This window comes from Sipha flava, unplaced genomic scaffold (assembly GCF_003268045.1).
Source record: "Sipha flava isolate LNK unplaced genomic scaffold, YSA_version1 35a_pilon_pilon, whole genome shotgun sequence".
NCBI lineage: Eukaryota > Metazoa > Arthropoda > Insecta > Hemiptera > Aphididae > Sipha > Sipha flava.
This window is the reverse complement of record NW_020273058.1, coordinates 2,256,389-2,276,322: the sequence shown is the minus strand read 5'-3', so window position 1 is coordinate 2,276,322 and position 19,934 is coordinate 2,256,389. Positions and strand designations below refer to the sequence as shown.

The window sequence follows — 19,934 nt, the reverse complement described above, 5'->3', positions numbered from 1 at the left end:
TAATTAGAATAATATTGTTTTAACAAACAAAGTAGTTCAGTCAAATTGTATTGTTTATTTATTTGTTATGTATAAATACACTTTGTAAGCATATGATAACTGGAAAAGAAAAATACATTTCTGGTTTCTGTTGAGGTTAACATAATTATTATTTTTGCAGCTTAATATGTAAAACCCATTCTAATCTATTTTGTTGTGATATATTTTAAACATGAATGTATAATATACTATAAATTAAAAAGATCGTATAAAAATAGTGTTTAAAATTATTATACACATTACACCTTGTCATTTATTTTCTATTAGATTTTTAGAATATTGTTCTGAAAACTAAAACATAGATTTTGGTGCATCCTTGATTCACTGATTATATAAATATTTGTTCACACTATTGAAGCTACCAACCCATAGTAATATATGTAAACAAATTTGCATTTTCTCTAGAGGGAAAATAATTATTTATCCTATATGTCAGCGGTTCCCAAACTTTTTTCATTCAAGGCTCCCTAAAAATTAAACATTTTTTTCACGCCTCCCTCAAAGAATAATAATTCTTCTATAATATCTATTCCAAACTGTAAACCAAACATAACATATTAAATATTTATCTTTATTATTATCGGTTACTTCATCAAGCTGAATCGCGACATTTTTATTTCTTAATTTATCAATAAGCTGATAATTTATATTATCTGAGATATCTTGAATTCTCTGACTAATTAATATTATTAGGCAAAGGTATATTTTTGAGTTGGTTTGCTACAGATTCTCCTATCAGAGTAGAAAGTATATGATATGGGGCGTATCCAAGAGCGTACCCAAGGGGGGGGGGGTCCGGACCCTCCAATTTAAATTTCTTCATATTCAAAAATTTAATAGTTAATAGTACAATAATAGCACATAGAGTATTTTAATTTCACATTATCTTCAATATACAAAGTTTATAGATTATATTATATACCTATAATGCATAGGTTCTTAACCGGGGGTCCATAAATGGTTATGGTTACTTGGAGATCCACGAGATGGCTGTGAGTTTTTTTTAAATAAGCAAAAAATAAATTTGTTTTGATAGCTTTTTTAAGATAATAATGTTGAACGATTTGAAAGCATCTTGAAAGACGACAATGTTTTTAAATATAAAACTTAGATTATGATAATCTAATATACCATATAAAGTTATCGTAATAGTAAAGTAATATAACATGACAATACGATCTAAGGAACATTTCAATTTAACTCGAAAACATATCACTTTAGTTGACCTGTCGCCGTGTAATAAATATATATATATATTTTTATTTTTTTTGAAGGGGAGGGGTGTCTGTGATTATATTTTATGCTTTAAAGGGGTCCATGCCACAGAAAAGGTTAAGAATCTATGCTATAATATATAAACCATACCATAGTATATTAACAGTTATTTGTTGTTATTAAGTTAAACTATAATTATAATTAGAGAATAGATAAAATAAAAATATTGGACCCCCCCCCATAAAAAATTCCTGGGTACGCTCCTGACCACATCTATTGCTGATGGTAAAATAAGTTCTTCGGCAATTGTATGAGGTTTTTTGCATTGTGCAATACGAAATGCTACTGTATATGAAGCCAAAAGAGCTTTAGATTGAATGCTTGTCTGATTAACGAAACTAGAAGATTGTTTTTTAATTTTGCAAGTTGTCTTACAAAATAATCACGTGATTTATTATTTAATGTACTATAATTAATCTCCAAATGACGTTTTAAATTACTGGGCACCATACTATCAGCAGCTAATATTTTCAAGCAAATAATACACTTAGGACGTTCTTCGTTATCTATTGTAATGTAAGTAAAACCAAAATATAAACGTGTATCGTGTGTGGATAAGATAAGATAATCGTTTCTACAAAAATTTTATTGGACATATAATTTATTTAAGAATAACAATATTTATAAATTTCCGACCACACGCCGCGCCGCCCTTGTTAAATGCTTGCGCCTCCTTTGGGTAGCGCGCCACACAGTTTGGGAACCGCTGCTATATGTGATTAGTAGGGCGCGGATTTTTATGTAATTACATAATTTTGTTGAACGTGAATTTCTCAATTCCCATTAAAAATAAGCTCGTTTCATAAGATCTTGAATAATATGAGACCTTTTTTTATTTTACATATTTTCACATATTCTGATGTAAATACATATTTTTAAACATTTCATCGATATTTACATATTTTGTAAATATTTCACATTTTCATACTATTTCAATACAGTTTTTATTTAATTTACCATTATTATATTGGAATTAAACGAAAGAAGAAATTTCAAATCTTGATTCAGATACTACAATCGCTATTACTTCTGATATTATGTAAAATTAATAACTTGCAAAATAATTTAGCATAATTTCCACTATTTTTTTTCATGGTTAAAAAAAATAAAAAATTAGAAACATTAAATCTAACAATAATTGAGAATCTCGCGATAGTGGAAAATACAGAAATTTAAATTAAGTTCAAAGAGAATCTAGAGTTATAATAAAAATTAATTAAACCACGTACTGGGTAATACGTTGGTCTACAAAAAATTAAAACTATTAGAGATAATCTAATTAATAAAAATGAAAATATGTCAAATTATATAAAAGTAACACCATCCGACATATGTGGTATGAAATATGTCCCATTAACCTCGGTCGACGTTGAATACACCCTCAGCCGCTACAAAATGACTTTGAAATCTAAATGCCTTACATTAAAATTTGAAAATCTTTAAATGTACGTCGTATTCAATTGTTTCGAAGAAGACAACAATGAAGATGATTAAATGAATAATTATTAATTAATACGATTAATTAAAAATTAATGTAAAATACTAGTTTTTTGTTATATATTTTACATTTTTCAATACATATTTTAGCAAAAATAAGAACATAAATATTTACATATTTTGACTTTTTTATTACATAGAATATGTAAGTGATTAGTTTAAGGTAAAGATGTAATTCAATATACAAATTATTATTATGACTTAAACTAAAAAAATTCTTTGAATTAAAAACAAAACATCATAGTAAAACGATCCTTCGAAAACAGATGCAGATGCTGTTTAAAGTACATAATGTTATTTTTTTTATTTCACTGCTGGTAACTTCCTTAAAAAATACGAAGTACAAATTCTCTAAGATAAAATTTGCACGACTTATTTAAAATATAAATTTTCAATGGCCTTTGTCTTTCCGTAAAGAAGTGAAAATTAAAAAAAAAAAAAACCAGGAAGCTGCATTTGGTCTTTAATTACGATTGGTTTAAGTTTTTATCCCCTATTTATATGGTTACCATATTTTAGGGAAAACCAGATTAATTTGTATTCAATTTTTCTTTTGATATAACTTTAATTGATTTTTTGATTAAACGATTATTACAACCAGTGGCGGTTCATCTGAAAGATTAGATCGTGTGCAATAGTAAAAAAAAAGGGTTCCTTTAAATTTTAATTCAAAATTATATAAATACAGTTATATGGGTTCAAAATTAAACTAAGTATTTTTATTCTAAAATAATAAAATCTTATACAAATCTATAGGTACTAACCTTTTTTATTGAAATTTTAATTACATTATAAAATAAGATGAATTACATATAAATAACATATAATAATAATAATAATAGTTTAATTGAAATTCCGTTTATTACGTACATACTTATTTATTTTTTTAAAAAATCCGTAATTTTTTTTTATTGTGTGTATCCACATGCGCTTACGCGATTAATAGTATTGTCCAAATTTAGAATATTACAAAATACACTTTCGTCAATATCATGTTCTTGTAAAAAATTTAAGACGACGCGGAAACCTAATTTTGCTTCATTCGAGCTTACGGGGATCTTCGGAACACTCTTCTTCATCATCAGATTTATTCTAAATTTCATCGTCATTGAGAACTTCACAGATAGCCAAATCTTTGTTAATAGCAACACATTTATATTTATATATAAAAGACGTGTATCATATAAACGATACATGAACATTATCTTATCGCATAATAATAGCCGTTACAGCGCATAAATAGGTCGTAAAACGTCGAGTATCAATCTTCAAAATTGTAAAAATTCGTTACATTGCGTGAACTTTGGTCAAAAAATCTTCGTTGTATTGAGAGGACCAAAATACATTTAATTTTTCGTTATATCCGAGATTTTCAAGGTTCCGACAGTTTTATACGTTATATCGAGGCTTTCGATAAGTCGAACTTTGTTATACCGCGAGTTGACTGTATATAATAAATAAATATTACGTGTTATATTATCATATAGGTAAGTCGCATTTTACTTTTCATCCTGTAATTTATTTGGGGTGGTGTTGCATATAAAATCGAAGGATATTTTCGTTTTAAACTATGTGCGGGAAGTTGGCCCTCCTAAATCAAGCTAGTGACTCCAAACCTTCACAGGTACTTTTCAATTAATTTGCTATAATTTGCTACGTAGTTTTCAGAATTTGCATACCCGCGATTTTTCCGGAAAATCATATTTTCTATTCGAGGGGCCAACTTCACGACAGCCCCCCCCCCCAATTTTAAGCTAGCGACAGTCCTAAGTCTGTTAAAATAGGAAGGAAAATGTTAGTATAATGTAGTACTTACCAAAAAATATTCAGGAACTAGTGTAAACCTAAAATAATTCAGGACCCAACTAGTGTAGTAATTTTAAATTCGGGACCCAATTCAGATTCAGCCGTTATATCACAACTTAAAAGCGTAAACTGGGGGGTTCCAGGTCCCCTGAACCCTTCTCTCCTATAAAACCGCCACTGTAATCTTCGTGATAATTACTATTATTTTTTATTGTTTATACATTTTCATATGAATTTATTTGTATTTGTAGTTAATTATTGTTATTTATAATTTAGTATTGTTACGTTTTAATAAACACATAATACTAGTAAGGGCTAGAAGAAAAGTATTCATTATAGATATAGATAATTTTTTTATTTTTATTCTTCAAAAGTTTTATGTGTTAGATAACGTTTTATTTTAAACGTTATTTCTGGTGATTTATACTTAAACAGACATTGCTTACACGGCGAGTTTCACACTAAACGAGTTGAACAATCACAATTATTTTTTCTGATAACGCCGGATCATTCAGCTAGTATCATTTATAATTGCTCGGGTAAAACAAAAAAAAAAAAAATAAAAACGAAAACAAATAAAATAAATAAAGACAAATGTACATAATAGTTGTTGAATTCGTCGTAACCACAGTTATCTACTCGGGTTTGGAGCTCGAAGCACTATCACATGGTCAGTTGGCGACATGGCCGAACTATTAGCGTTAAAACTAACATTTTCAATAGGTTCCCACATGCAAAAGTCGGACGATTCCGGGCCAACCACTACTAGCGCTTTTAGTTCACCTACGTTGCCAACGGTCGTGCTCCAACCCGAGTGGATAACCGTGGACGTATTCGACAGCGTCCGACGGAGTAGATGTCAAAAAACATCTGCGTCATGTTCTTCTCCGGGGGCGACGAAATCGTCGTATTCGTCGTAGGCGTCTAAATCGTGGTCGCCGTCGGTTGTGTTCAGATCTTCGTCGTCGTCGTTCGACGGCGGCGGTACGTCGGTGGTCGGGAACCCGGAGTATCCGCGGGCCGGACAAGTGTCGGTGTCGTTGTCCGTGGACTTCGCGCCGGCGTCGTCGGCGGAACACCCGCCATGCGAGGCCGCGCGGTCACTTGTATCGTCGCCGTTCGGGTCCGTCACTTCTGACCAGAAGTCGTCGTCGTCGTCGTCGTCGTCGTCGTCGTCGTCGATGCCGTCCAAGTCGTCCATCTGCAGCACTATCGGCCCGGGGTGCTGGTGCACGTTCGGGTCCGTGCCCGGTTTCGGTAGCCACTCGTGGTCGAAATCCACCATGGGCCCGTACTCGCGTCGATGCTGGTGTTCGCCGGCCGTCGTGTGCGCGTGCTGCTGACCGTGCGAGTACGTAGGGAACAAGCCCAACAGGTCGTAGTGCACCACGTACGCTATCGTCATGAGCAACACCTGCGAAAAACAAACACACGCGCGTCCGCGCGCCGTATAACAATCGTAATCGATGGGCTACGGGGAAAAACAGACGTCGGTGTTCCTAGACCGTTCGGTGTTGCAGTCTTAACATTTCGGAATTAAAAAAATTAAGAGATCAATTATGAAATGATTTAAAAAAAAAAAAAAAATTAAAAAAAATATGCTCTAGTAATACAAGAAAAACAACATTAAAAAAACAAATGACAAGAAGTTGTCTGATTTTTCTGTTTTCCACTATTATTGTTCTTCCCGCAACCCAGCAACTGTGATTTATCACTTTTGTTTTCTTTCGAATCGAGGGGTGGACAACCGGGGCCGGAATTAGGGTTTCTTACACTGTAATTTATCAAGTTCTACTAATTATTCGAAGTTTAATAGGTCATGATTTACTTAAAAAGTTCAAACAGTCTTACAGTGTTGCACTGCAACTTTTCACAAAGAACTTCGTTCTCAATGTTATATATTATTGCGAATAATAACATATACATAAAACTACGATGAATATAATAGACTAATAGGCATGGACTGCGATAATATCATAAATCGTATTATATATCGTATGTGTATTTTGTATTTGTGCGTATGGAATGAATTGATAATAATTTACTGGTTGAAAACATTTTCAATTTATTATGAAATAGATTACAATGCTGACACTATAATTTTAGTTCTGTAATTTGTTTTCTGTTCATCCCTCATGTAGTAGTACGCTAGTACTACAATAATATAATAAAAACTATAATTTATGATGTTTGGGAATATAAAAAAATATCAGGTGTAATAGAGTATTTCAAAATTAAAATAAAAGAACACAATAATTTCTAACACAGAGATTTAAACAATGTTTCCCGATTTAATTCGTAATTTACGACTTGTTATTTTATTAATTATGTGTATCTATAAACTAGTTATTATATAAGCTATTATTATGATAGCATTATGTATTTTACGAGATTTGAGTAAATAAACATTGCTATAAAATATTGACAGTAAAATTTTGCACATAAATTGATCTTCTTATAGAATATTGCTGGATGTTTTTCAAGAAGTTTTCGATGGACCGAATTACGAATGCCGTAATGTGAAAATACTGAACAATAATAGGGTATATTTTTTGAGAACCCTTATTAGACGCATCAATAACAATTGAAAAATAATTACCATTTTAAAAAGCCGTCACCATTTTCAAATATTGAATAGCTAGTTCAATTGAGCTAGATCTTAAAATTATTTTTGACTATTGCTTCTGCTTTAGCACGTCCACAGTGAATTTTTATCGTCTTAACAAAATTTTCATATAGAGAAGTATTCAGTTTTATTCCAAATTCCATACTTAAATAACTATGGTGATGATTAATTGCGTGGTAAATCGATGATATTTTAATGATCGCTACTTATAGTTCATCCGAGCTATTTTGTTTGGTCATAAACGAAACCATTAATGAATTACGTTGCAAATTCTGAGAATTTTTTTTTATGATTTTCACTATTTAAATTAGTATTCAGAGCTTTTTCATCGTTCCATGTTATCGTTAAATTAACGTTACACAAAGAACATTTCGCTTCTTTTTCTACAAATATAAAATAGTACGGTTTCGGGTTTATTCAGAAAATTTTTATTTGGTATCATATGACATACATAATATAATATTTGTATAGGAATATGAATTTTTTAAATTTTAAAGAGAAGATTTATCTTTACTCAATCTAAACGCTTACGGGATTCAAAATTGGGTCGCGATCCACTGGTTGAAGAGCATTTATGTATATACGATATTCTTGGAAAATAAATACAAATAATGGGCATTTTAGAAATTTTATTTACTGCCAAACAAGAGAATAACAATTTATTTTAATTTATTTTAATAGGTTTTGTATTATTTTATTTTGAAAACACAAACGTTTTAAATTTCCAGGTGATTTTTAAATATAGTTCAAATAATTAAAATTTAAAATTAACAACATTTTTCTTCATTTATTTTAATGTAATATTTGTATTACACAGTAAAAACCAACCATTAGTGAGTACTATATCTATTACAACTCAGGTGATATATGATAAGTAACTTCAACAAAATTAGCATGTCTTATACAAATAACAAATTGTTATAGAATATATTCCAGATTATAATCACAAACATAGCCTATATGAAACCTAACGTCATTAAATAATAACGTAACTGTAAATAATAAAGTGTAAAGAATACATTAAAAGCATAAACAAAAACAGAAAATTATAGTTATATTCATAATGTATGATTAAATGCAATATTTAAAATTTATAAGTTCAATGCTTGAGTACCATTATGTTCTTTAAGACTTCAGTTACCTGCATACATCCTTATAATTTTTGTCGCAATGATATTAGAAAATATTTTACACTGAGATACTACTGGAAAACATAGCGTAAGTACACATATTTAATGAAAACATTTGGATATAGTTTGATAGCATAAATACAAAAATATGAAGTGAAGCATATTGTATACAGTTAGTATATTAATCTTATTGTAATTATTTTAACCACGCGGAAAGGAACTATTAAAATATACTACATTTTAACTTATATTTTTTGGAACTTTTGCTTAAATTTAAAGTTGTTTATGATTTGAATTAGTTATCATCAACCAATTGTTATCACGAGTACTATCAAGTATGACCTATTTTTACTACGTAATCTATTCGGTAAGTTCGTAGTTGTCTTTATTTAGAACGAAACTTTCGATCGAACAAAATATTATTTAAAATAAATAACTTGTTTAATATTTTTATAAAATACAAAAAAACTTGGCCTAATAATTTATTAGAATATGTTTTTTTTTCAATAAACATGCTATTTTTTGTTTTAATACACAAAAAAATCCATTTTGTAATATTTTTAGTAAAATAATAATAAAACAGCTACTGCAATTGTTTTTTTGTTTTTTACTGATAAACGCTCGTAAATGACACGACAAGTGTTGTACATTTACGTATGTATGATAGATACTGCATAGTACACCGTTTAGGTTTACTAAAAATTCTGATCGTGCTTAAGTAACATATTATACAAAATTGGTTCAAAATTATAAGTATTTTTATTCTGTATCTATTTAAGATGTATTGTATCAAAAAAATGTAACTTACCGTCATTATTCCAAAAGAGAACATGTTTAAGTTTTTATATTGTATTCAGTATATACTATACAAATCACATTTAAAATAAACTTCAATACAATTTCGTTTTCTTTGGTTTTACTTTTTTTTTTTTGTGTGTGTACGCGATTTGATTTTCCGTATTTGTTTAGTTGTCGCAATCCACATATGTATATAAATTTAAGCATTATTGTGTGTGTTATTGCACATTATTGTTATTATTGTGTATGTAAGCTGAATAGTTTCATGGAATGAGGGGGGACACATAAAGTACGTATTATTACATACACCAATATGTTTTAGAATATTTTGCAATTTCTTCGACTTTTGTTCGTTTAATTTATTACACGTTACTATTGTAGATTATTGCAAAATCATTATTAAATCATAACCGTGTATTTTTTAAGTATTACTTAATATGGTATTTATCATGTTTGGTCTACAAGACCCGAGCTCCGTGGTGGAAAGATTAGCCGATTAGTGAATCACTGAATCGTTGCCTAGGTGTATCGCGTAGAGGCTCTTTCTTGGCATCTTGTCAACTTTTAGTACCACCATTATTACCATTAATATTGTTACCATTATTTATTTAGTACATTATTTCATAATTTATTTTACTTTATATATACCAGTTGACTTTTTGACTAATTGATATGTTGTGTTATTTATAGTTTGAAATGTCATTGAAAAATCATCCATTTAAGTACCTGTTAAATGATCTGTCACCTTAATTCGAAAAATAAAGAAAAAAATATGATATTGTTTTTTACAGCATTAAACCCATGTCAATATGGATACTGATAACTGTATTAAATAAATTATAATTTATATTGTAGGATATCATAATATCTTTTATTTAACAGGAATATTTGAAGGAGTATATAATCAACCCGAAACAATCCCACAAGTTTATAGATAATATAATATAAAGATATTAAATAATAATGATTGTATTATATTAATGTAAAACGTTAACATTGTGTTGGATAACTATACCGTGATCGGATATCAAAATAAGTAGTTTCTGATCGAATAGTTTTGATTACAAAATTCGTAGTTTACATAAAAGCTTATAGAAAATAGAAAATAGGGTCCTTTAATAATTAACCCTGCATTAAATTATTAATTACTTTTAGTTATCCAGACGACTAGACTACTTAAAAGTTATAGGGAACTCGGAAGGATTAATTTAGGTTTAAAAGTCTAAAGGCTTACATGATCATTATATTTGGTCCACCATGAATGAATACTATCAAGAAACCGACACCGCACAACTGTCGTTCTTTATGTACATTAATTGCGTTTAGGTAATCTCTCCAGAAGATTTACTTAGTGGCATGGTAATGAATCGAACGCTTGTATAGTTCAGAGATGGTGTGAGTCGGTTGATGAGTGGGTAAGAAGGTCGCCGTTCTTGGTAATGTTAAAACTACGCCATGATAATTGTTAATTACGGTTAGTAAATTTAAATTTACATTACTACAGTCATCGTGACGTCAAATCGTCAGAGAAACGATGTATACATATGGAGATATACTATTCAAATCGGACTATACCAGAATAAATAAATAACAATTATACCGATATCGAAAGTAAAATATTACCTGCAACCATGTACTTGTACGTAAATACTACTGTATAATAGACAAAAGCACTGAAAAACAATACTAATTTATACGTTACTTATATATATATATATATATATATATATATATATATTATTTATTTTTTTATAATTATTAATTAGATGACATATGCGAAATGTATATTGAATATTATTGTAATAATAATGAAATACATTTTAGTTTTATAAAATATATAAATGTGCCTGTTCACTATCTTAAAGTTTCATTAGGTATCCGAAAAATAAATTCAACAAACAATAACTCATGTGTCATAATATTATTATTGTGCACACTTGCTTGGGATAGTTTGCCACCTGCATCAAGTTTTTTTTTAATGGCGTATTTTTTGATTCTGAGTAAAGTGAGTAATCTATTAGTTTTACAGCACTTTGATGTTTTTTTTTTTTTTTTTGTAAAACAATCGCATATTCAATTTCGGGTATAAAGGGAACGATGAAAAATTTTCATGTAACCCATTTATAAGTTAGTTCAAACATTTTTTAGGAAAAATAGAAACTTATGTTTTTAATATTTTATATTTTGATTTCAATCACCTGTATACTGCGAATTAAAATAACATAAACAAAGTGTAGTTAACTAGCTAAATGTAAACCTTATACAAGCAATTCTCAAGAATTTTAGGTCATTCAATCCCAAAACAAAAAAAAAACATTTAATCGCGCCTCCCATGAATAAACAAGATAATATTTTTTTATTCTTTAAATATAAGCAAATTACTGTCGATCTAAAAGTAAATATCTGGTAGTGTAATATACAATATAAATATTTGTCTAACGCCTCCTCAAATAAGTGCTTGCGTCATCCAAGGATAACGCGCCTCACAATTTGGAAACCACTGCCAACTTTAGTTATAGTATTGTGGTTATGACTCGATGTTTAAACATGCTTATTAAATTGTATAATAGTATAGTATAAAAAAATTAAAATTACATTATTTCGTTTGTCAATGTACTCGTAAGACACATGCACAATTAAATCAATAATGATTTCTTAAAACACAGTTGATTCGATGTATTAAAAGATTATTAGAAAATATAATATAACAATTATCATTTGAAATTTCATAATATTTTGTTATTATTAATCATGAAATATGTAAGTAAATCGCAAACATAAATATATTTGAGTAAAATGAGCATAATAATGTAGTATAAAATATAAAATAACAATATTAATGTTGTACTTAATAGATTCATTCAGTAATGACATTTTAAATCGTAAATAGTTTAAATTTAATGAAATATTTTATTGTGATTTATTGGTATAAATTTATATACCTAGGTATTCTTATATGTAAGAATTCATATCATGTTTGTATCCTATTCATTTGTAATTTTTTTTATCTAGTAAAATGGAGGCATCACAGTTTATAATTATTTATATGTTTTATTTTGAACGTCTTATAAAAATTAATTTATCTAAAAAAAGATCCGAACATTTTTACGTACAGCAATTTGCGATTATTTTATTGACTTTGTATATTCCTGATGGATTTGGTAAACTGAGTCCAATTTTATTAATTTTAGGTAAACTGAGTCCCACTTAAAAAAAAAAAAGGTAAATTGAGTCCCTCATATAAAAATAAAATCGGTAAATTGAGTCCCTTGTATAAAAATTAAAGCGGTAATTTAAAATATGGTGAAATGCTGTTTTTTTTTATTTAACACACTTTTAATTATATTAACACAATCGTATACTACGTACATTGAACTTACATTTATCAGTTATCAGTCTGTTGTTGTAGATAGTTAGGTACTTATATAAATGTCGCATAATAATACGGAGCGATATACGAGTATAATAATATTTAACGAAGTAACGATAAGATACACTTACCTATCGTACTCGGAGAATTTATAACTAAATCAATGATTATATTAAACGAGATTAGTTTTAAAAATTACCCATATAGCCATACGTTTCAGTTTTCTGTCGTGTACCGTCAGTTAGAGTTAGTTTTTCTATATTTTATTGTATTAACTTTATAATGGATGTAATAAAATGTGAACGTAACAAAACACTTATTATTATAAATGGTTACAAATTTCGGTTTCATAAAATGTTGTAAAATTATATACAGCGTTGGATTTGCTCCTTAAATATATGTAAGTGCTTTTTGAAAATCAATGATTCAAACACAATTCTTGAGAGTTCTGAAAATCACAACCACGATAAACCAGAAGATAAAACGTTGAGCCGGCAAAAAATTAGCAATGGTCTAAAACGGAAAGCCGTTAAAGATATTTTAAGTAAGCCATCTAAACTCTTACATTCTGAGATACAAAAAGAAGACATAAATACATTAACTTTGTCTGATACGGCTCTTATTAAAAGAAATATACAAAATATTCGATGAACTGTCCATCCTAATTTACCAAAAACTGTGATGAAAAACTCAGTTTACCTATTCCGAAAAAAGATAAATTCGTTTGGGACTCAATGTACCTAAGCCCATTCCTGATGATGAATTTTAAACTCAAAATTGATCGTACATTACAAATAAAATAATACTTTAGTTTAAGCATTTATTTGTTTATTTCTATACATCAACTATTTATTTATACATTAATTTTCGAGCTATAACCATTTACTAATTTTTATTTTATTTTTATTATATTAGATACTATTATTTTTTTTTCTAGAAAATAAATCGTTCTTTTAATGTTAACTCTAAATTATGCACTTTTAAATCGATTGAATATTTTTCATAGAAAAAGTTATGTTTTTATCATGCTAACCAGTCGTAAAATTTTTTTGTTTTTTAGTATAGTATAAGCCTACTGTGTGCGGATTTAGTATTTTATAATGAACGTGACTGTGGCAAATCCCATACATGCCCTATAGAGGTATAAAGCTAACAGTTTTTCTTATACATGTAAATATAATATTTTTATTGAAGACTGTTTACTATTGGTTGCAAAAAATATTTTACTTTTAATACTAAAACTTTGACTAAATGAATAAAAGATAAAAAAAAATCACTAGAAAAATTGTTTAAAGAACTAGTACAATTTAGTTAATAAAATAATATAAATAAAATAAAAATAAAAAATTGATATTGCAATGCAATTCTATTTAATTTCTTAATTTTGTCATATTAAGTCACAATTTTATTAATATAAATCTTATAAATCTGAAGATGAATTTTTGATTCAAAATCGATCGTATTTTACAAATTAAATAATAATTCAGACTAACCTTTTTTATATATTTATATAAATTATTTGTTTATTTAATTATATATAATTTAGTTGTCTTTGTAGTGTATACGGTACCAGAATTTAAAATAACTACGACAATATTTAAAATATAAGCACATTTTAATTTAGTAATATAATAATTATATTCAATATTACACTATAAACATTGTCTTCAGATATATAGATAAGAAGACAATCATAAATCATTTATATTAATGTTTAATTAGTTAATATTATTATGTATTCTAAACTTTAAGCCAGTTGTATAATTAATTGCTACTTGTTAGACATTTATATTTGATCTAGTGTTGCTAAAAAAAAAAATTGTATAAACGTAGTTTTACTTTTATTTATTGGATTGTTAAGAAGATTTTACTCTATGCGAAAACTGAATGAATATTAATAGAAATTGTTGTCATATTTTAAGATATGCTAAAGAAGTTGAAATTATGATTTACTTTTTAAAATATAACAACCTATTGGGACTGTAAACATAAATTATCAATCTTGAAATCAATTTTATAAAGTCACCAATAAACAGCTAACTAAAAATATATTTTTAATATTACAATATAATTTTTAACATTAAAAGTTATGAAAATGTTGTACAGTCAATGAATAATTTTAGTTTAATTTTAATCTAAGCAGCATCAATTAATAAATATTTACTAGGTAGAGTAGACAACAAATTATCGCAATGTTTTGGTAATTCTACTTATATTCTTAGCTTAATATTATATATAATAAATAGTATCAAACATTTATGACGGTATGGAAGAGTTCGGTAAAAAAAATAGTATTTTTTTCGTTTTATGAATCGATATCAGTTATTAGACTAAAAAAACGTAATTAGTGAAATCACAAATTTCAGTGATGTAAACTATAATATTAAATGGTGTAAGTCGTTTACAAACGGTTTGTATTAATATCTAATAATCTATAACAGTGGCATAATATAACAGTCACTAAATATAAATAATAATAAATTACTATTATATTATTATAAATTAAATACTACCGTTTATTAGATCCAAAACGGTATTACCTAATAGCTGTTTATGTTTGGTGTAGTTTATTTATTTGTATCAACTCTTTGTGTTTTTAAGCACATCTGAAAAAAATCATGAAAACGCAAAGAATAACCAATGATTCTTGTACAACGTCATATCTGAGAACGAGTATTTTCGTACTGGAAACCGCGGTTTTTCGCCACCTAGTTTGTATATGCTTACGATTATATATTTACGCGCTTAAGACCCGAAGCCAAGACGGAGCCAAGACGTCATGATATTGATGGCCGTAAAACGTGATTTCATCGCGCCAGACCGGTGCGTGCAAACTGAATATTACTGAATAATATATTAATATGTATACGTGTCTATAAACGTTTTATTATACGCACACGGATGTGGAGTTCGGTGGGGGTAGGTGGCGATGACATCGCTTTAATTACCCGTTAAGAACGCGTACATTGACGGGGACGGGCGCGGGCTGCAACACGTCGTAGCTTTATTGTCGTGGAGGGGGGGGGGGGGGGCGCCGTTTCCTCACGTCTTTTCCGTCCGCGCGCACGTGAATAATGTGTTGCATTTCCCGTCGACGAGAGAAAACCGCCCCGAAACGACCGACGTTTCCTGACCGACTCGAGAAAGATGTGCGCCTCCTATATACACGTATGAAATATAGACACGTTCTACACGATTGTTTTTTGTCATCAGCTCGCCGTCGCCGGTCGTTTCGTCCGCACGGGTAAAAATGTATATTTATAAAACAACTACTCGACTGCTCATCATCGTGGTGCCGTCGTCGTTAAACATTCGCTAGTTTTCCTTCGCTTGAAATTTCCGCCGAGCAAACTTTTCGACCCGTGTATGAAGAACCGTATGTTTGGATGTTTGCGTACATATGTAACCCGTACTGTTGATGCGCGGTCTACGGCCAACCTAAAGGTTTTTGTTTACTCGACGCGATTATTGTTCGGTGTTATGGATTGTGTACGTAAAGTTGTCTGAAGTCGTCCGTTCGAAAAAAGAAGTTCGGAAAGTTTTCCCCCCGAAAAGTCAACGTCTAGAGGTGGAACTAGGAATTTTTACGCCCGGAGAAAATGTTAAAATTACGCCTTATCATAGACCAATAATCGAATACTCTTTTCTCTTAGAACTTTTTCTAATAATTAATATACAATCATACTTATGGAGTTTTAACCTAATAACAGTATTCGACAAAGTTAAAAATATCATATTAGTTGTTAATAATTACAAAAATTACACCCTCTAAAATTTTACGCCCGGGGATGAATCCCCGTCTTCCACCCTCTAGTTCCGCCCCTACCTATAGTACATGTGGTAAGTGATTTCTCAAACATGCTTCTGTATAAGATAAATTATGCGTTTATTCAAATGTCGGAAATCCTACACTCATTCTACAGCAATTGGAAATTTTTGCAATTCTTAGTTTTTATCCTAACCGTTTACTTTTCTTGAAATAGAATAGCATCATATATGTATGCTGAGGGGATTCTGCACAATTATTTGGTAATTGTTTGATAAAAAAAAAAAAAAAAAATGAATACTAAGTTTATGATATATGCGATTCAACTAAACCTACGCGTCGTATACATTTGTGTCGTATATTTAATCTTATCTGACGGATAAACCATTTTACGTCCATCGTTTTTATGCCGCTACAATCACACATAAGTACTTCTCGTAATTATACGGTCGAACCGTGCGCGTAAAATTTACAACGAAACTACAGAACTATATAAATATTAGTATGAGAGTAAAAAAAATTGTGCACAAACCCTCCCAGAAACGATCAAAATTCACGTATAGAGAAATGGCAAGATAAAATATGAAATATAAGCAGAGAACGTGCGAGTGGTTTAAATGTACAGTTGATTCTGAGCATATATATATTCTCCTATACAGATATTACCATACAGTGGTAAAGATTAAAACGAGTTATTATAGTTAAAATTATTCATTTTATGATGTGTTTATTTATTGTTAATATCCACATATATATATAGGTAAGTTATATATATTTAGTATAGGCATACATTGTACCTATATACTCATGATTTCGTGTATTATTGAAATCCTACCCAATTCCTTAAACTATGTTACCCTTTTCGGCTTGTCCTGTGTCTTTACGCTACTTGAATATATTATGATTATTTTAATTGCGTAAACGATCTGCTTACTGTTGTGTATTTTATATATTACCATTAACCTAAACAGACTAAATATAAGCTCATATATTTGCCGAAGAATTTGTATATAATACGATGTGAAATTAGAAATGCTGATTTTATACCTATGGGACATGTGTACTATAATAAACATTAATTATTTTTTTTTTCAAAAAAAATAATTATTGTTCTGTATTACTAAATGATGGCATATTGACGGACATTATAAGTAGGTATCAAATAAATGTATACTTTTTAACATTATTAATGGATAATATTTCAATAATAAAATAAATAGACAACAATTCATTAAGAATGTATATTATCTATTATATTCCTATTTATTGATTTATTATCTTTTATATATTATGAAAATATAGCTGATTTATTATAATAATGTTTCTTTATAGAATTTACTGTAATGGACATTTTTATTTATAATACATATATGTATAGTATATATGTATATAAATATACTATATTGTGTAAATATAATCAATAAATTCTTGATATCACCAAAGAATGTTAAACAAATTAAATAGAGTATTTACTTTTATTTCAGTTGTATAATTGTCTTCAATTGATATATTGTTTTGAATTTATCGACAAACACTGAAACACACGAAGATGTAAATAGAAATGAGAAAGGTATGATTAATAAAATAATATTATTTATATGTATAGTGTTTAAAAGAATCTGAACTAATGCACCACATAATACCGTTTTATGCATATGTGTATAACATGTTATAAACAGAAAATATTTTATTTCTGTACAAAATGTACCGATTTAAAAATTGTTTGCTATAAATTAATAAATATATTTGAATACGTATTATCATTGATTATAAAGTAGAGTTGAAATTATTTATGAAATGTAGTTCAATGGTTTAACATTAAACATTTATGAGAAATCAATTAATTTTATATATTTTTGACAAAAATACAGGGCTTAAAACCTATGTTTTCCTAATAAAGTTAGTAATCGGCACCGGTAGGAGCTGAACATTTTTTAAAACCGATAAGCGGTTATCGTTTAATTTTGTTATTATGGTAACCGGTAACCGTTTCTTTAAGGATATTTCAAAAACTATAATAACCGTTAATCGTTTAATAGCCGATGAATAAGGTTTTTTAGAAATCGGTTACCGGTTAAAACCGGTTTTTAAAAATCATATTTTTCAATTTTTTAATCATATTTTCAAAACCGTTTATATAGGCGATTCGTGGGTTGATAATATAACTTTTAATATTACAAAATCAAAAACTTAATATGCTTTAATTTGGTCAATTTCACTCAATTTCAGTATTTATTTTTTCAAACTGCTTTTAAGTTTAAAATATATTATGATCAAGATAATGATAATCAAAAAACTAAATTGCATAAAAAATTGTATTATTATAATTTTCTTATTTATAACGGTAAAAACTCGAAATTAAATATAATAATTTTCTAAGATAACACCAAGATTAATACATTGCCACAGAACTTTTTGGTTATATTGTATATAATACAGTACCCCAAAAAATTAATAAGCATATATTAAAACGACAGTAATAAAATATCATAAATACTAAATGGACTCTATTATTATTTTACTCTATTCCTCCAACTATTTCGTAATAGGAATCAGTACACCACGACTACGACGTTTATGACGATATTTATAATGTATAGTTATACCTATATATATGATATTCACAACAAATAAGCTATATTCGACAGTCATTAATTGGAGCTATTTGGGGCTAATTAATTAGAAAAAATATTTAAAAATAGCTGGAATATTAAATTCAACTATAATAGTATAGTATAATCATGACATAATTCAATTATTAATACCACGAAAAAACCATTAATTATTTTGGTCGGAAATAGGTTTTGGTTATAAAACCAGGATTGAAAATATGAGGTAATCGCTTTGATGTTGATACTTAGATATCTACTTTAATTACCGATAACCAATAATCGCTTCCAGCATTCCAAAACTAAAAGCAGTTATTTGGTTCTCAAATTTACGGTTTTTTACCGGTTTTCGTTACAAACCGGTTACCGGTTTTTAGCCCTGCAAAAATAGTTTTATCGTTGTTTGTGGATAGTGTGTTTCACGAACTAGTTACTCGTATTAAATCATAAAAGACCTATATATTTATGTTACAGTGCTCAATGCAATAAGTACACAATATTATTTGATACGAAAATTGAAAATGAAAAAACAATTAATTATAAAAATATTATAAAGTACTTTTTTAGTTTTTATAATTTTTTAAAATTCAGTTTTTTCAAAGATTTTTCTTTTTTGCTTACGAAAATTTAAACTTCACTGAAAAGTAATAAAGATCTAAATTTGATGAATATTAAATAAAAATCTGATGTTATAGCTGTTTATTTATTTTTTTAAGAATAATAAGTTTACTTCTATCCAAAGTACTACTAATGAGGGGGCTTTTCACACAAAAATTCTTTAACAACCATTAACAACTTACATTAATTTAAACATTTTCTTATAGATTATGTTATAAAAATATTAATACTAAAATGAAAAAAAATTGCATCCATGCATGGCCGATCGCTTTAATTTTAATTTATAATGACCATGACCGTTTTTAAAAATTATTTATACCAGGATAATTATAATTAATAATCATAATATCTTTAATAAAGACTATTAATGACAAAGTATATTCAATTATTTAAAAAACAA

General features: G+C 28.3%; 1 protein-coding gene across 1 annotated transcript; it reads right to left on the bottom strand.

Moving 5' to 3' along the window:
- Positions 1 to 4,972: 4,972 nt before the first annotated feature.
- Positions 4,973 to 9,287, bottom strand: LOC112687665 (protein PIF-like). The gene is made up of 2 exons (XM_025560513.1): positions 9,182 to 9,287; positions 4,973 to 6,031 (listed from the first exon to the last, which is right to left on the bottom strand). The coding sequence occupies exons 1-2, from the start codon at positions 9,203 to 9,205 to the stop codon at positions 5,477 to 5,479; spliced, it is 579 nt and encodes a 192-aa protein (XP_025416298.1). The 5' UTR covers positions 9,206 to 9,287; the 3' UTR covers positions 4,973 to 5,476.
- Between the last annotated feature and the right edge of the window lie 10,647 nt (positions 9,288 to 19,934).

Coding starts and splice junctions, on each gene's coding strand:
- LOC112687665 (XM_025560513.1), bottom strand. CDS start 9,205: ATGTTCTCTTTTGGAATAATGACG. Junction 6,032..9,181: donor TCTCTTTTGGAATAATGACG/GTAAGTTACATT, acceptor TGTTTTTCGCAG/GTGTTGCTCATGACGATAGC.